Source organism: Mesoplodon mirus, assembly GCF_964341445.2.
Source record: "Mesoplodon mirus genome assembly, chromosome: 1".
In the NCBI taxonomy this organism is placed as follows: Eukaryota; Metazoa; Chordata; class Mammalia; order Artiodactyla; family Ziphiidae; genus Mesoplodon; species Mesoplodon mirus.
In genome coordinates, this window is record NC_138976.1 from 73116596 (window position 1) to 73136016 (window position 19421).

Consider the following 19421-nt stretch of genomic DNA (forward strand, 5'->3'; position numbering starts at 1 on the left):
TTAGTGCTTTTAGCCCACATGATTTGAAAAGCACCTTATTATGGTGCTAACTCTGTGACCCACTGATATGCTTCATTAAACCCAGTCCTAGGTTTAGATCTGGGTGTCAGTGAGCAATGTGTTGATGATATGAGTTTTCCTTTGATATATGGGGAAGATTTGGAAAACATTATCACAGTATTCTCAAAGTAGATGTAGAAATAGTAGTATTAATAGTAGAATTCAAAATTTTAATTTGGGAACATTTCTTAAGAAGATTTCAGATATTTTCCCATTTGCTTGCAAGTTGATTTCATCCATTTTTTTACCTCAGAAAATCATATAGATGGTATATGTGCTTCATGAATGATGAAACAGAAGTTATACTAGCTGTTGTTCCAAAACCTATATGACCAAAAGCAGAGTGCATCCTCTATATCAGAAAAAAATAAGGTTTTTTTTTTTCTTCTTACTGCTTTCTTATGTCATTACATCAGACTTGCCCTTACTCCTTCCTGAGGACTTTCTTTTTCTATGTTTAGTTGATATCATTTTAGAAATACACTCATGGAGCCTTTGTCTCCACAGAGATTTGTTGCAGGTATCTTGACAGAAAATTACTTACTTGTATTTCTTGTTCTCTGCAGATATACAAACCCAGTAGATCATCACTTGCCTGCCCTCTGTCCTCCCTGAGTTGGGGATAGTTGACTTGTTATTGTTAGACACTATTATGGTTATTATTTTCATTTCAAGAAGTCTTGAAGGCGTATACTTCAGGGCCACAGAAGGAAAGGCATATTCAGACAGATGCATACCTCCTGCTGGTAGGCGAAGTCAATAGGTTAGAAACTTAAGAGCCTCAAAAATCTGACCTGTTTTTTACCAAGGCATAAGAACATATTGAGTAATGAAAACTGCATTCACAAACGAAAGCAGAATTACAGAGTATTTTTTTAATGTTTTTGGCTTTTAATAAGAATTTGGCAGTCACATATATCAACCCTTCATTTTCTGAAGTTGATTAATCTCATAATTTCTAAAATTCTGTGTATATATTTATATGCATACAAATAAAGAAATGGACTGGCAGAGAATCACGATAGCAGCAGTTGACATGTTGCTGCAAACACCCTCTGCTCCAAACGGGGGTCTCTCCTTGCCTAACCTGGCTTTGAATGGCTACTGCTGGCTCCCTGGGAGGTAGAAAAAATATCACTACCTTTCTTGGGCAGAAATGTAGAAGTTAAGTGGGCCATTTCTCAGCTTGTGTGTTTTGTGGATAATGGAACACAGAATTCCTCAGGGTCACCCTGAGGGTCAACCAAGTATCCCATTTTTAAAAATGAAATTTATAGCTTTGATACAGTGACTTGAAAGGGGGCACAGAGAACCTAGTTTGCCTACAATTGAACAATATCTAAATCTTCCAAAAAGTAATACTCTTTCAGAATCAGCTATAAGCACTGTTTGAGAAGAGAGTTCACGGTAGCGGGGAGGGGGTGGTCACAGGTGTGACGTTCTCATCTTTCTTCTTTGGAAGGGTGTGATGTATCCCCAAATACATAAAGAGGTGGATTGAGTATCATGTGTTTGGGGATATGTTTCAATTTCCACACCATGAGTTATAAAGATAAATACACAAAGGTATTTCTCATCCATTATAAAATAATTAACATTTATAACTCTGATTTTAAAAGGAGTTGAATTCATGGTAACTTAGCAACATGAAATTCAGTGGAGTCAATTTTGCAGCATATCTTACAGAAGTCTGAATCAGACAATAGGTTTCCAATTAAACTGTTAATTGTGTCATTTGATACTTGGCTTGTAGGGCAGAAGCCCAACACAGAGAGCATGAAGCAGACATAGCATTAATAATATAATTCAACTGATTCTTTTCTAAACATATGACAATAATTTCTTAGCATGCTTATCAGTATTTTTAAAAATAACTAGGTATTGGGCTTCCCTGGTGGCGCAGTGGTTGGGAGTCCGCCTGACGATGCAGGGGACACGGGTTCGTGCCCCGGTCTGGGAGGATCCCACATGCCGCGGAGCGGCTGGGCCTGTGGGCCATGGTCGCTCGGCCTGCGCATCCGGAGCCTGTGCTCTGCGACGGGAGAGGCCACAACAGTGAGAGGCCCGCGTACTGCAAAACAAAACAAAACAAAAAAAAACCTAAGTATTGTAACTGAAGGTCAGCACCCTTTTTTTTTTCATTTTCCAACAGAATTTAGTATTACGTGTGTACTTTATGCTGAAATACGGTGATTGCCCAGCTGTCAAATAGAATCCAAAAGCCTTAGCATGGCCTATAAGACCCTACATGGTCCAGCTGCTAGTGACCTCCAGGTCCCACCGTGTATTCTCTTTGCTCACGTCCTCCAGCCACACTAGCCTCTGGGCTGTCCTTGGAATAAAACAAACATAGTTCTGCCTCAGTCTCTGTATTTGCTCTCCTTTCTGCCAGGAAAGCTCACATGTTCACAGGGCTCACTCCTTCACTTCAGTCTAGGTTCTGCTCAAGATATCACCTCCTCAAAAAGAGTTTTCCTGACACCCTAACTTAAAGTGCTGGCACCCATCACTCGCCAATCTCTTAACGTGATTTATTGTTTTTCATAGGGTTTATCACTACCTAACTTTATATTTTATATCTACTCTGTTTTTATCAACTGTCTGTCCTACTAGAATGTGAGCTCTGTTGAAACCAAATTTTTGTCTGACTTGCTCTAGAACAAGACCCTGGCACAGAGTAGGAACACAATAAATATCTATTGAATGAATGAATGTGAATTCTCTTGGAATAAAAAAATTGACTTTGCATTTTGTTTAATAATATCAGAAAGCTACTCAGTATGAATATTCTTCTTAGTCATTTACACTATTTTAAGGGAAATATAAAGTCCTAAAAGTTGAATTTTGAAATATATATATAACTCATTCTATATCTGTGATATTTATCCCTGCAAAGATTTATTGACATTCAACCAGCCCACAATTCTTCTATGTTACAATGAATATCTTCTTTTTAAAATAAACATTTTTGGATTATGAAATTAGTATATGCTCACTTTAGAAAATCTGGGAAATACAAATACTATATAAAGAATAAACTTAAATCATCCATAATTTTACTACCCAGAAATAACTACTGGTAAAATGTTTTCTTTCAGTGTTATATAAAATTGAGATCCAGTTGTTTATCAGAGTTTATTATCTGTATTTTTCCCTCAACATTTTTCATTTAACATTATACCTTAAGCATATCTTAAGAAACATAATTTTTAATGTCCTCACAATATTCCATTTTGTGTATGTCTCATACATTATTTAAACATCCCGTTTGTCTCTTATTCTTGAGCATGTAGGTGGTTTTTGGTCTTGTGATACAATTATAAAAAATACTGTAACGATTATCTTTGTATAAAGTTGCACATTTATCTTCAGATAAATTGAAATAAATTTGTACTTTTTAAGGTGACTAATACTATTTTAATGAAGTGTGCTATCTCGATGCTAATAAAGTATTAAACATTCCCATTTATTTAGGGATAGGATTTTTTTAAGAATTATATCGATGCTTTCTATGTTAAATGGGCTCATATTATACTTTTTACTTCTTGCACTTAACATTATATCATTGACATCTTTCCAAGTTACTGCCTATATGTGTACTCTCCCTCATTTCTTTAAACTATTGTATAAATTTACATATATGAATGAACCATTTTTTTTACTTAGTATCCTACAAATGGATATTTAGTGTTGCCCCCTATTTTCTCACTAGTATAAATATTGCTGCAATTAAAACTATCTTTGCTTATTTGTGTAAATTTCTAGAATTAGAACTGCTAGGTGATCACACCAGTCAGAATGGCCATCATCAAAAAATCTACAAACAATAAATGCTGGAGAGGGTGTGGAGAAAAGGGAAGCCTCATACACTGTTGGTGGGAATGTAAATTGATACAGCCACTATGGAAAACAGTATGGAGTTTCCTTAAAAAAACTGAAAATAGAACTACCATATGACCCAGCAATCCCACTACTGGGCATATACCCAGAGAAAACCATAATTCAAAAAAACACATGCACCCCAATGTTCATAGTAGCACTATTTATAATAGCCAGGACATGGAAGCAACCTAAGTGTCCATTGACAGAGGAATGGATAAAGATGTGGTACATGTATATACAATGGAATATTACTCAGCCATAAAAAGGAATGAAATTGTGTCATTTGTAGAGATGTGAATGGACCTAGAGAGTGTCCTAGAGATTGTTCATACAGAGTGAAGTAAGTGAGAAAGAGAAAAGCAAATATTATATAATAATGCATATATGTGGAATCTAGAAAAATGATATAGATGATCTTAGTTGCAAAGCAGAAATAGAGAAACAGACGTAGAGAACAAATGTATAGATACCAAGGGGGAAAGGGGTGGGGTGGGAGGAATTGGGAGACTGGGATTGACACATATACATTATCGATGCTATGTATAAAATGGATAACTGATGGGAACATGCTGTATAGCACAGGGAACTCACCTAGTGCACCGTGGTAACCTAAATGGGAGGGAAGTCTAAAAGGGAGGGGATATCAGTGTGTGTATGGCCCATTCGTTTTGTTATGCAGTGGAGGCTAACACAGCTTTGTAAATCAATGATGCTCAGCCATAAAAAGGAATGAAATTGAATTATTTGTAGTTAGGTGGATAGACCTAGAGTCTGTCATACAGAGTGAAGTAAGTCAGAAAGAGAAAAACAAATAACATATGCTAACACATATATATGGAATCTAAAAAAAAAAAAAGGTTCTGATGGACCTGGGGGTAGGACAGGAATAAAGACTCAGATGTAGAGAATGGACTTGAGGACATGAGCAGGGGCGAAGGGTAAACTGGGGCAAAGTGAGAGAGTAGCATTGACATGTATACACTACCAAATGTAAAATGGATAGCTACTGGGAAGCACAGGGAGATCAGCTCCGTGCTTTGTGACCACCTAGAGGAGTGGGATAGGGAGGGTGGGAGGGAGATGCAAAAAAACATCGTCAGAGAGAGAGATAGACTGCTTGTATGCAGGGCTTATTTTCCGAGCTTTCCATCAAGGATCATAGTCTTGGGTTGGTTGCTCTCCAAAGCCTGCAAATAAAAGGTATTTTGTAAAAACAACAACAAGAAAACACTGCTAGGTGAAAGCATTTGTGCATTTTTAATTTCGACATGTGTTGCCAAATTTCCCTTCATAAATGTGTTGTGAATTTATGCTTGTAGAAACGGCAAATGAGAGTTCTTTCCCCATACCCTCTCCAACACTGATCTTTTAATGTCTTATAGTATAATAGATGATATATGGTATCTTACCTTTAATTTACAGTTCTTTTAATTTTGAATAAGATTAGTCATATTTTTGTATTCTCGTTAGCCATTAGTCTTCTCCAGGCTGTATTTTAAATAGCTGCTGTCTTTCTTCAGCAAGAGATGTGTACTTAGGAGTGAATATTCCACCCCATATTATTTAATTTTTCAAAATTATTTACTTCACATGATCAAATTTGGATGTATGTAAAAATGTTAGGCAACTTTTTATTGTTATTTTTATGTTGTTTTTGCTTTGCTTTTTAAAGTAGAGGATTCTCTGCCTGTTAAAATTGGTTCCATAGGAAAATAAAGTTTAATTTCAATAGCTATTAAATTTATAATAATTATTTTTATGAATAGGTGATGTGTTACTGAATTTTGAGAAAAGCATGCATCGAATTATAACAGAATTTTGTCATTATATCTTTGACATATAAATGAAAGTGTTAATTTATTTTTAGTGATTCTCTTATAGAGTTCCAAACTTAAGGTATTCATTAAAGTATTTGACTCTAAGGAATCATTCACCAGTACTGCTTTTTATGATAATGAGTATATTATTAACTCCAACATATGGAATAGTATAGTAATAGGTAGTTTTGCTTAAGATCTCACATACATTATGTCATTTGACTCTCAGGCTAATCTTGAACCTTTAAATGTTGAATGCCATACTCACAATCAAGATCACATAGTGGTTAACATGGATCTAACTCCAAACCCATGCTTTTTATCTGTTTAGTAAATAGATCCACAGAATGAGAGACATCTGCCATCATCATATAGTAACACCTGTTCTTGCTGCCGTAGCCAAATGAGAGTCAGAAGCTCAGCTCCTCCTGTTGTCTGTGTATTAGGATCATAATCACTTATATATTTGAGTCTTGTTCTATTCATTCATAAGTCTATTTCACAACCTTTATTGCATTTTATCCTTGAAATAGTCATGCAAATTATGTAAGACCAAAAGTACTGCATTCACTTTCAGCCAAAAGGAAAAACACTCTCATGGAAATGATTTTTTTGAGATTGATAGTGAATTAATGAAGAACCAGGATCAGAATCCAGGGCTTTAGAGTTTTAGATGTACAAGGATGATCTGTCACTTGCCAAGTTGAATGTGTGGAATTTGATATATTACTAGCCTCTATATAAATAAGGTTGAAAATGAAACAGAAATGTAGTCTTCTGTTTTTCCATCTGTCTGGCATTTTACAATTCTTCATTGCAAAATAAGGCCTAGGAATATCAGCCCATACATTTGTGAGATTCTATCTCCTCCTCCTATCAGAGAATATAATGCCTGTTTTAGTTTGCATAGGACAGAAATCTCTAGAAAAGGACACTAAATGAAAGTGAGGAGAAACACACACACACACACACACACATCCTACCCTGACTCTAAGTTAGAAATATTAAAGAGATTTGAAGTGCATGAACAAGCTTAATAATTGACATGTCTTCAATGAGGCCAACATTTTATTTTGATTCACTTCCATTTTGAGTATAATAGAGTGTATTGTTAGTATTTTATTAATAATATTGTTCAGATTTTGGTATTTTGTAAATTAAACATTCGTATTTTTCAAAGTTATGCATTTCTTAATTGATTTTATTATGCTATTTCTAATGGAAAAATCACCTTAATTTAATTTAATGGAAATCAGTAAGGAACTAGAATCACTTAATAAATTTACCTTCCAACAGAACTTGCAGGGATCCCTGTACATAACTTCCTACATTCTACATTGCCACATCTGAGAACATTGCTTAGTGTGTGTGTGTGTGTGTGTGTGTGTGTGTGTGTGTGTACTTTTTAAAAATAAATTTATTTATTTATTTTTGGCTGCATTGGGTCTTCGTTGCTGTGCTTGGGGTTTCTCTAGTTGCAGTGAGCGGGGCTACTCTTTGTTGCAGTGCGCAGACTCCTCACTGCGGTGGCTTCTCATTGTGGAGCACAGGCTCTAGGTGCGCAGGCTTCAGTAGCTGTGGCTCACGGGCTCTAGAGCGCAGGCTCAGTAGTTGTGACGCACGGGCTTAGTTGCACTGAGGCATGTGGGATCTTCCTGGACCAGGGACCGAACCCATGTCCCCTGCATTGGCAGGCGGATTCCTTACCACTGCCCCACCAGGGAAGTCCCTGCTTAGTATATTTTGTAAACTTGGTCAAATACATATTTTTCTCACAGCGTACCCCAGAGGTCGTTATCATTGAGAGATAGTGACAGTGTTTACGCATCATCAATAAGACCTTCACTTTGAGTTGCTTTTTCTTATGGTGATGAGTTGTCAGCCTTCCAAAAATCTTTTTTATTCAATTCTGACCCCTTTGTGAATTTAATAGAATCAAAAGACTTGCCTATGACAATAAAATGGCTTTTCCCAGTTAATATTTGTCTAGCTCTAATAAGGATCTAGTCAAGTTTCAGTAAAGATAACCTCTTTACCACTCTGTTTGAAAGAGTTGAGCCAACTGCTTTCAGTAGTGAAATTATTCCATGGCAGGTTGTGTGCTATACCAACCTTTTAGACCTCTAACTTCTTTTAAGAGGAAAATTAGATTGAACTCTAATCCTGCTCACTAACAATGGCTGCATATGTGTCTTTTCTCTTGGAACAGCTCAATGGTTATTCGGGACTTAACCCTACGCAGTGCTGCTAGCTTTGGCTCCTTCCACCTGATCCGTCTGCTCTACGACGAGTATATGTTCTACTTAGTAGAACATCGTGTTGCTCAGGCAACAGGAGAGACACCCATAGCGGTCATGGGTGAGGTAAGAGAGGCTAAAAGAGCTATGACCCACAGGGCTTTCTAAAAAGATCTGAATTTTATTTTAATCTAAATGTATTAATCATCGAAGCAACGGTTCCTTACCCATGAGTCTTGGACTCCAGAGGGCCTGTGTGGTTATTTCAGGGGGTCCTTAAATCCCTCTGTTCATATATATTTTCTTAGTCAAAGGTTCTAAAACTGTCGATTATATCATGTGAACGTACATGGAATATTTCAGTATGCTGTAAAGGTGTCTGTGTAAAAGAAAATCTTGAGAATCACTGAACTTTAAAAAATCCTTAATATTACTCAGCCATAAAAGAGAATGAAATAATGCCATTTGCAGCAACAGGGATGCACCTAGAAATTATCATACCAAGTGAAGTTAAGTCAGAGAAAGACAGATATTATGTGATATCACTTATATGTCGAATCTAAAAAGAATAGTACAAATGAACTTATTTACAAAACAGAAACAGACTCACAGACATAGAAAACAAACTTTTGGTTACCAAAGGGAAAGCAGGGGTGGGATAAATTGGAGGGTATGGGATTAACAGATGCACACTACCATATATAAAATAGATAAGCAACAAGGTTTTACTGTATATAGCACAGAGAACTTGATCCAATATCTTGTAATAAACTGTATGGAAAAGAATTGAGAAAAAGTTTATAGATATATACATATATAAATATATGTATAACTGAATCACTTTGTTATATACCTGAAACTAACACAATATTGTAAATTAGCTATACTTCAATTTTTAAAAAATCTTTATTGCCTGGAAAATAAGAAAGATTGATGCTTCTGATAAGGCTAAGGGCTAGGAACTCAGAGGAAAAAGTTAATATGTATTTTGTAGACTCTTTTTCCAAGTGCCCAAGAACAAAATGAAGGATAATAACAATGATGATGAAAATGATAGCTAACATTTTGGGGGCACTTACTATGTGCGAAACACAGTCCTAAGTCCCTTACATATAATAAAGCATTTAACACATACAACAACTCTTTGAGATAGGTGCTACGTTATCCTGTTTACAGATGAGAATCTGAGGTTCAGGAAGAAAGCTAAGACACAGAGAGATTAAAGGGTTACATAGCTAGCAGACAGTAGAGACCTGTTTTGAATATTCAGTCTGATTTTCATACCCATGCTCCTAATCACTAAAGGTGTAGGGAAAAAATTCTCTTCTTCTTAATAGTGTCAAAATGTATTTTCAACATGTCGTAAAGCTAAAATGCTAAAGTTAATATACACAAGGGCTGGTTAATATAATGAGGGATAGATGCACATGCACAAATGTTTCAGCCCTGGCTTACTTTGTTGTATTGAACTGGGTTTTGATTGAATCCAGATTTTGCTGGATTATGCCAGGTTAGGCAATGTTACATATTACTGCCCAAAGCAGTCAAGAAGATATGTTCACTTTTAAGCTATGTGTATGTGCTTATTTAAATTAAAAAAGTAAAAATAAATATTAGATGCTTTTCCTATAAATATGATAAAGGTATAAATTTAAAAATATATTAAAATACCTCAAGGACCTTTAAAAGTATTCTAATGTAAATAAAATACATGTGCCTTTTATTCAGAAAATTGGTTAAAATATTCTTCTTTCCCTCTTTAAAATCCCTTGCTGTATGCTGATCTATATGTGTTTGTATGTTTCTTAATGCTGGTTGTGCCTAAATGATGCCAATTATGTGTATGTGAGATTAAGCAAGATTCATTTTAGCTTTTAAATTACAGTCAGGACCTCATCATTGACCAAAACAATCTGGACTTTTCTTATATTTGACTTCCCCTCAGTGCCTCTTTCCTTAGTTCTCTTATAGATGCCTGGTTGCAAAATGCCCAGTTGGCAAGTAGATTAAATATAAAATTTTTTAACTCAGGGCTCAAAACTTCTGAAATAGACATGCCTTTTGGTATATTTAACACATTTGGCAACTACCTACACATTTGACTTCTTTAACAGGATAATGATAAACAGCGATTCTCATTAACACCATGTGGCTAATCCTGATGCATGATCTCTGTTTCCCTTGCATCTCTAGGGAACAAAGCCTGTGGCCATGAGCCAGTGACACAGTGTGAAGACTTAGGGACCTCCTCGTATGCTAATACAAGCAGTTCTGGCACACCAGTATTAAAATGGCCTTATGTAGTCTATACTGCCAACTAATCATTCTAATGATTTAACTGACATTCTTTTTTACTATATGTAAACAGTGTAAATGAATAAGACAGATTGCCACATGATTCAAAGATATAATATAAATAAAGTCTAGATCAGAAAGTAAGGTATAAATACCTTCTCTAAAATCAAAGATCTAAGCATACCTCTTGATTTCTTTGCTTACTATCTCCTTACCCAATTTATAGGAAAATCCTTTGAGCTGTCTATGCTCATCCATTATTCAGCCAAGGCCAAGTAAAGCTAATTTTACAGGCTTGATCTCCCCATAAAACATTGATGCCTCATAGACCAATTGGCCATTATAGACCTGTTGGCCATGGTCATATTATCATGTCTAAAATTTCTTGATTCTTGGGAAAAGGAGAAGGAAATTCAAAGGGAAAGGAAGGCTGTTTTCTCATGCATCTCTCACATGTTATCCTAAGCCTACCCTAGAAGTGAGATTGGAGGTAAAAAAAGGCTTTCATGTGTCAAGCCTCAGCTGCATTCTTAGCTCCTTAAATGACCTCCCTTTCCAAACCTCAAGTCGAGAAGTGCCTGTTATATAATGGGAGCAACACCACAGCCCAGAATCCATTGAAATCCATAAAACTCAGCATTACCCTCAATTGCAGCAAGTGGTTTTCAATCATCAGTAACAACAACCACAAAAACAATAATAATTGTCACTATTTATTGAGAATTTATTATACCCTTAATGAAATTAAGCTCTTCATCTATCTACTAATGGTCCTTTCTCAGTAAATGGTACCCTCCCTGTCGATCATGTTGGATATGTGAGCATCATCTTTATGTATCTTTCTGTCTTGACCTGGATATCCAACCAGTTACTAAGTCTGCCCTTTCCCAAACCCCCCATAGTGCAGTCAGTATCATCTTATGAAAATGCAAGCCTGATTGTGTTATCCACACTTAAAACCCTTTAGTGGCCTTTTCTTCTTCTACTTAAGGAAGAAAAGTCTTCCCTTGGTATAAGATCTGGCCCTGTCTCTCTGATCAACCTCACCCTCCCTCTTCCAGGTCCTTCTGCTGCAATCACAGTAGTCTTTTCTCTATTCTTATTCACCAAGCTTTTCTCATCATTGGACCACTGTGTAAACTGTTCTTTTACCTGGAACCCTCTGCCTGACTCTCCTTGCCCATTCTAACTCCTTCATGTCTTAAATATCAGTTCCTCGAGGAGGCCCAATTTCCCCCAGACTACGTTAGATACTCCTTTTCTCTCTGATTTCTATTTTTACTTTTCATTCTAGAACCTACATAATATTAATTGCGTGATTCTTTGTATGATTTGTGTTATCAAAGATTTAGTGCCTGGAAATAATGGAGAACTTTAAGTCAGAAGAACTAAACTCTACTTATAGTTCTGTCATTTATGGTAGTATAATCCTGGGCAAATTGTGTTCACTTTTGTTGATTCTCAGACTTATCTCTAAAATTAATTTATTCACTTATTTAACAAATACTTCTTATGCATCTACTCTAGACCAAACATTATAATGTTTAGGATGTAGTGATGAACAAAATGGATTTTGATGCTGCATTCAAGGAACTTATATTTTAGTAGGGGATACATATTTGTTAAATGTTCTTATAACTACATAGCTATAAATTCTGATAAGTGCTGTAAAGGAAAATTAAAGGGATATAGGAATACTTAAAGAATAATATTCACTTGTGAGTGAATATTATTTTTAATCTATTTTACAGATGATGAAATGAGACACAGAGCCATCAAGTCACAGTCACACAGAGTCACACAGCTACTAGGTTGTAAAATCAGGTTCTGAAACCAAGCAGCCTGGCACCAAAGCCCTTGCTGTTAATCTACCATGCTTATTACCTGCTGCAGGATGGGGTGAGGTTGGAATAAGAATAGTTCAGAAATCAGTAAAGGGACAGCTGAAAAATAGTCACAAACTTTATTGGACATTTGTTTTACCTTTATAGGTGCTGTATTTGGGAGAGGTGTCAGGCAGCTAAAGAGATCCAGAAGCAAAGGGAAAGGTTTCCCTTTCAAAGTAACTTAAGGATAATTAATATATCTTTTCACTAATGTGAATTCAATAAATGAGTTTTAAAATTAACATTATTTACATTATTTGAGCAGGCAAGAGAGACCAATACATCATGTTTTACATATAAACACAGTATACAAACATACAAGTTTTATTTTTACATTCCCTGTAGCACTGACATTTCAGTTGTTGAAATGAAGGCTACCATGTAATGGAACCCCCAAATGAAACAGCATCACCCACCACCATGAGTTTTCTTCTAAACGTCAGCCTGCTACTACATTAATACTGAGCAGTAAGTTATTTAAAGCATTTGCATTTCCAAAGTTTCATTATTATTTTTATTTTTTGCCTAGATGATAAAAAGGAAACAATTTATTTACTGCTAAGATTTATGCAATTTTTTGAATTTTTATTTAAATATTATAAATATGCCAATAGAGTTTCTGGCAGTGGTGAAATTTTAAGAGTAGGAATAAAGTAAAATAAACAAGTTGCATCTGTTGCACACCTGTTAAATTTTTTTTTAAATCATAAGGTTTTCTGTACAGCTCTGACAAGGAAAATTGAGCAGAAAATATCCTTTTATTTGGATTTTATAACTAGTTGAAGGATATTTAGAAGTTAATGGCATACATGCTTTATTTCTTTAAAATATATGTAGTCTTAATATATTCACTGAATCTACAAATTTTTATTGCTTCATAAAATGATTTTCTGTGACAAACGTTTTTATATTTAATGTATTAAATATATGTAATTGTCTTTATCATAATTTAATTATACTTAATATTATATCTATGTAATCAACTTTTTGAAATAAAAAGAGGAACCAAAAGCTGCTTTAATTGCTCAGCTGTGAATATCAATATTAAAAATATAATATTTTAGTAATATTTTTAGGGAAAAAATAGGAACTCTTAAGGGTTTACCATTAAAAGAAAAATGTCTTGGCTTCAGTAAAATTGATATACTCAAAGTGAAAGGGGAAAAAAACTCTTTAAAATTTAAAAACTGGAGAAGAGCAATAATAATTCACAGGCAAGCTTTTAGGATAAAAGTTGAGTGAAAAAGTTCCATTTGATGGAAGTACAACCATTGTAAATATGCATGGATGCTTAAGATAAAATCAAATTAATGAAAAATAGATTTCAGTGAGCATTATTCTAGTGCAACTAGGGAATACACTGAAAATGTACCTGTTGAATAATAGACTTGTTATAGAATATTTTAAAAGGGATGAATCATATCACAGTTGAAATCATTTGCAGGAAAAAAAAAAACATCTTGGAACAGTAGTAACTTAAAAAGTGTAATGCATACTTGTCAAAAGTTATATTGGTTATTATTTATAATAAAGCTTACTGTTTATTAATATTTTTCTAATTGAAGACTGGTCTTGTGACAACTACTGTGCTAAATGCCTTACATTTTGATTTAATATTCACCAAAACCTTACAAGGGATATGTTAGTGTCCCCATTTCACCCATGAGGAAAACAGACGTTGAAAGTTACCCAATAACAGAGCTAGTGGTAGCGCTAACTGTAGGAAATGGGGCTGTCTCACTCCAAGTAGCCAAATCGGTTCAATCTACATTTTAATTTTTCACCATAAAAATTGTTTATAGACACTTTCGGAATAGGGACTAATTTATTTCTGTCTGTACTTTACAACTCCCCCAAATGCCTGCACACTCGCAATCATGCACAAACCAGATGCCTGGTATGAAAGCTTTCATTATTTTGTTCCAAGGCTTCTTTCCTCTGCATTGCACGATGCATCTTGATAGTCCTACCACCCTTCCCCTTTCCACTTTTTGTTAGTAGACGTTCAGAATATGCAAACTAAATGGAATATTAGTCTAAGCAAATTGCAGTTGGAAAGCTAAATCTGCCAGAAGACAACAACAACAGATTATACCCTTCAGCTCCTCTGTACCCACCCACAGACCTAAATCAAAGTTATGTTTTTAGAATTTGCAGTTTGCTTTTAGCTGTAAATCTGCTCCTCTACATTAGCACAATTCTAACGACTTGAAAATAAATGATAAAAGTGACTCCCTGGAAAGCCTTTCTCCTACACCTTCATCCTCCAAGTTCCTAAGAATTATCTCTGTAGATGCTCTCCTGTTTTTTTTTTTTCTCCTCTTTGCTCGTTTGTCATTCTGTTCCTTACTCTCCTTGCATGTGAGCAAAGCACCTATTGACTCAGCAGCCCAGGGCTGCAACCCTATCCCTCTGGGATCCCTGCTCATTAGCTTCCTCCACTTGGTTTCCTTCCCTGCTTGCTCTGGGGTCTAACCTCTCCTCACATCCTCTTCAGGGAATGGAGTTTTGCTTACAGCTCTGGTCTAAACACAATCCCACAAGAGGTGCCCCAAAAATACTCATTCAAGGAAGGAAGTACAAAAGAATGATGGAAAGACAGACAACCAACTAACAGAACTTCTCATTTCATTTCATGGTGGACATACTGGATTTCTATATCAGGAAAATAATGCTCCTAGACCAAGAAGAGCTCCCTTTCCCCAGAATACTCTTTCAGTATTTCAGAGAACCTCCGTATGAAGTTGGGTTTTCATAAGTGCTTACAACTAGAGATTAGTTTTCCTGAAGTGTTTGGAAGTGGGAAAAAAGAAGAAAATAGAAATCCAGGATCTCTTGACATTTTTTCAAGAACTAAAATGATCACTGTGGACATTAGGAAGGGAGACTCGGCACATTGTTCTCTTCAGCAAAGTCCACCACTGGGCTCTTTGCTTAGCAACAGGTTAGCCTGGTAGCCCAGCCTCAGAGTCAGCTAGGTGTGAAAGGTTCCCTGGCCTAGATTAAGCATGACAGCTCCCCCTGCTGGCCTCCTTGCCATGCTCTATCATCCTGTGCCCACCCCAAGTGGCTCTGGCCTTCCATTGTCTTTCTGGTATTTTTGCTCAGACACAGGTGAAGTTGATGGTTGCTGGTCCTCCTGGTAAAGAAATAGTCCTTGTTTGGGATGGGTAATTTCCTCAATTCACAGGAATTGTTTTCTGCTTTTCACCATCACTATACTAAAATATACTTTCATAAGTATGAGAGATGTTCAGCAAGTATAAGGGCCAGTTCTGATGATCCTACAAGCACTTCAAATCTGATTCATGCTAGTGGTAAAGGTCTGCTTGGTACAAAGAGAACCTGTTTCCACACTTCCACCACCCTTGTCTCTCCAATTAATAATTTCCCAAAAAAGGGAAGTGGTATAATCAAAATAGGTACTTCTCTGACATAATAAATTGATACCATGCTTTCCTGATAGACAGTGAAGGTGGCCTCAGTGGGAGCTTATCTTTAGTTAAGAGCACCAAGGTTCTTTCTTTTCAGCCCATAGTTTTATTTACATAAAGGATATGCTGCCAGGCCCAACCCTAGCATTTGCAGGACCTATGGTACCCTACATCATATTTTAAAAGTTATGAATCAAACTAGAAATAAAATCTGTTCTCTCCACCTAGGTTGGTAAATATATCTTGGTAACAGCTTGGAAGGCTGGGTTTAAATTTAAAATTCTTAGGCTCCTCCTAGTTCCATGCCAGAAAATGGTGACATAGATATAGTTGACCCATGGCCCACCCTGTGGCCCCTAGACCACTTCTCTTGTGTGTCATTCCCTATCCTGTATTGTGAAGAGCCTGTGCTCATGCTTGTGGGCACCGCGGTCCAGTGTTCAGGTTTTGTCTGCCCTTTGCAAATAGCTGCACCTCCACACTGGCTCTCCCTTCTTTCTTCTGATGGGTGGACTTAAGGAGAGACCTGCACAGGCCTGAAAGGGGACTTGGGGCTTTAGGCGGGGAATTCTGGGATCTCAGGTAACAGAAGTATGGTCTGGGGGTAGGAGTGAAACACAGGCTCCAGGAGGGCACATCCACGTGGCCCAGTGGACTCCTTGTCTGTGGGGAGGGCCATGACCACAGGAAAGCCAGAGCAGGGCTCTCCGTGGTGTGGGGCTCAGGACAGAGGCCCCTCTTGGTTTGACCTAATGGTAGCATTAAATGTTACTGGTTTTGAAATTACTTTTCTCCTCAAAAGCAACTAAGGCCTGTATTCCTACTTCTTCACTACCTGCGTGCTCACTCATGAGTTCTTCTTAGAGCTTTTTTTCTTAAAGTGTAGTTGATTTACAATATTATATTAGTTTCAGGTGTACAGCCTAGCGATTCAGTATTTTTACAGATGATACTCCATTTAAAGTTATCACAAAATAATGGCTATATTTCCCTGTGCTCTAAATATATCCTTGTTGCTTATCTATTTTATACATAGTCATTTATATCACTTCTTAGAAATTTTGAAACAATATAAAGATAGATAAATTACTGTGTTCCCAGGGTGCAGAGGGCAACAAAAAACCTGAACAGTCAGAATCATCATGAAAATATGCTACCCGGGTACAGAGTAGCCAACAGCACAAGTTGCCAGGATAGCTGGCTAGCCTGAAAGGGTAGAACCAACGGCAAATATAGGGCAGAATTTGCCTTGGTGTGAAGCAAACTGGCAGAAATCTTAGCCATCTTAACAGGCTTCAGTAAAACTATTTGGAAATACATAGAGAAGTCCGCTTCCAGAAAAAAAAACAAAAAAACAAGGAACACAAGATTTTACCCGCTGGAACATTAACATGCCTTGCGAATTTTTTAAAATCAGAAATCACTTTAAAGTCAGCAATTATTTTTCCTAAGTTGTGAAATCCTGTACCAGTGCTAAATGCAATGCTTTGATTAATTTGGTTCTCATTTGGAAGACATTAAAGAAAATAATAATGTTCTGAAATCCCTTATGATTGAAATTTCAAGACATTTCTCTCCACCATCAAAAACATTCAAAATAGTTGCCACTACCTAATCCTTTTGTGATCGATTCTACTAGCTTCGGTTAATAGAACTGAAATCATAGGAGATTGTGCAGCTATCTAAGGTTTGTAAAGTTCAGAACATTACGAAGTTCAAGCTAAGTACAGAATGTTGAAAGATTAGAATTGGGTCAAGAACTTCCAAATCTGCATGGGAACAATCTTCCTGCTTTTATAGGAACTGCTTTAAAGGCTCTTACTCCTTTATTGACTTCTTAGAAGAACAGAGCGAGAAGCAGTTGGTTAGGTCAAGGTTTACATGTTGACATTCATCTGAGCTCGTCAGCTATTTCTGGTTTTGTGATCATGCTCATTACGCTAAACATACACACACACAACACCATCCTTGTTTAGGACAGCCCTTCTCATGGTATTTGCTTGAGTCATAAATGGCTTGGTCAGTGCATCAAGTGACTTCAACTTCAACCCTAGACTGAGTTTATAGTGTCAACAACCTTAGGTCAAAGCCTAAGGAACACTTCCATTCTGAAGCAGTACTCCTTGTAGCCCCACTCAGCTAGAGACATTTCATTTTGAAATCACCATCTTATGGTTTTAGGGTTAAATGGAATTCTAGGACTTTAGTATTTGAAAATTGAGTCTTGAAGACATTAAACCCTGTCTATTTCATACATGTGAAAACCTGAGGATCAAAGAGTATTATGTCTGGGGTCACAGGACTGATAGTGGCAGAGTTGGGATTCAAATCCAGGTCAGGCTGGCCCCACATTCCAAGTTGTTCGACACCCAAATTTAAATTTCATATTTCCCATTTAATACCTTTGCAACCTGGGCAAGTTATATATACGTATATCTCAAGAAAACTTGAGTTTTCTCATCAACAAAATAAACATAAGAATCGTTCCTTCACAGGGATGTTGTGAGGACTAAAGTAGGAAGGAAGATGGGTATAGGTTATTAGATATAGGTAGATAGATGGGGTGGATAGGCAGGCAAGCAGACAGGCACATACAAGGTACCAGATTTTTGTTAGTTCCATTTCCTTTCCCTTTCCTTTCCATAAGTATATAAATATCTGAAGTTATGTGTATTAGTCAAGAGGGACTATATTTGATTGCCTTCTACTCTGAATTAGATTTTTTAATATTGATTTTACACTGACAATCCAAGTAATAATGTGTTGAATTAGACCATCATTTCTTGACAATACAAACATAAGCTTAGAAGTTGAAATTAATAAAACAGATAACATACAGGCATGTGAAGGCTTTAATAATACTATATTACAAGGGGAAAATAGCCTGTAGACTGTTTTTTGAATGGTGAGTCAAATGATTCATGGAATTACAAATCATCCAACCACATTATTTGGGATGTAGCCAAAGTGGTAATCAGAGGCAAACTAATTCAGTGCTTTATAAAACACCGCCAACATAGTAGAATGGGGAAAGGAGTCGATTAAAAAAGAAAATGGCAACATTAGGGAGGAAGCATAAACATAATTGGGTCTAACTAGACATAGCTAGACTTGGATAAAATCTTACCAGTAGGATTGATTGAAAGGTCTTATACGTACTTGTGAAGTGGGAGTAAGTATTATATATAAAATTATATATGTAAAATTTATGCAAGTTAAAAGGTAGAAGTCCCAAAGAGACATCTAATGTCAGCTAATCCCCCGCTAGCACCTTGGCATCTGGCTGCATCGTCTATACAGCATGGATCCTCATGGAACCATGGAGTAGTGTTAACACAGGAGGGCTTTCCGAGGTTGTTGGAGCTGCTTGTTGTGCAGTTCAGTGGCACAGGTTGCTCTCATGAAACTGTCCAAAGGACCAATATGTATGTAACTGGTCCTTAGTGTGTAACTTTATCATCAGAGTTTCTCCTTAGGCCTCCATTTGGATGTGGAGCTTAGGGCTGTTCTGGCCTCACTACTCAGTAGCTTTTGATTCCCTCAGTTTTGACTTCCACTTCTTTGTCAGGAATAACTTCCTTATATGTCATCACTAACAACTTTCAGCTCTGTGATCTTGGTAAACTTTTTGGATGTATGTGTGCTTCTAATAAGTCTAAACCTTGAAATGCATGCTATGAAAACTTGCAGAGATAGGAAGTTTTATACATAAAATTCGAAGTCTGTACATGAAAATAAAGAACAAATGCCCTTAGTGAGAAATATATTATAAAAAAATGAATTTGTGCCTATATACAATACTATCCCACC

The 19421-nt window shown here is 36.4% G+C and overlaps 1 protein-coding gene across 6 annotated transcripts in view; it reads left to right on the forward strand.

Annotated features, from left to right (window-relative positions):
• RFX3 (regulatory factor X3) overlaps window positions 1-19421 on the forward strand; it is a 298160-nt gene that overhangs the window by 267644 nt on the left and 11095 nt on the right. For all 6 annotated transcript variants that reach the window (XM_082615490.1, XM_082615491.1, XM_082615492.1 and 3 more), the window contains one exon: window positions 7969-8122. In XM_082615490.1, the coding sequence (XP_082471616.1) occupies window positions 7969-8122 (154 nt within the window). The remainder of the gene's footprint in view (window positions 1-7968; window positions 8123-19421) is intronic.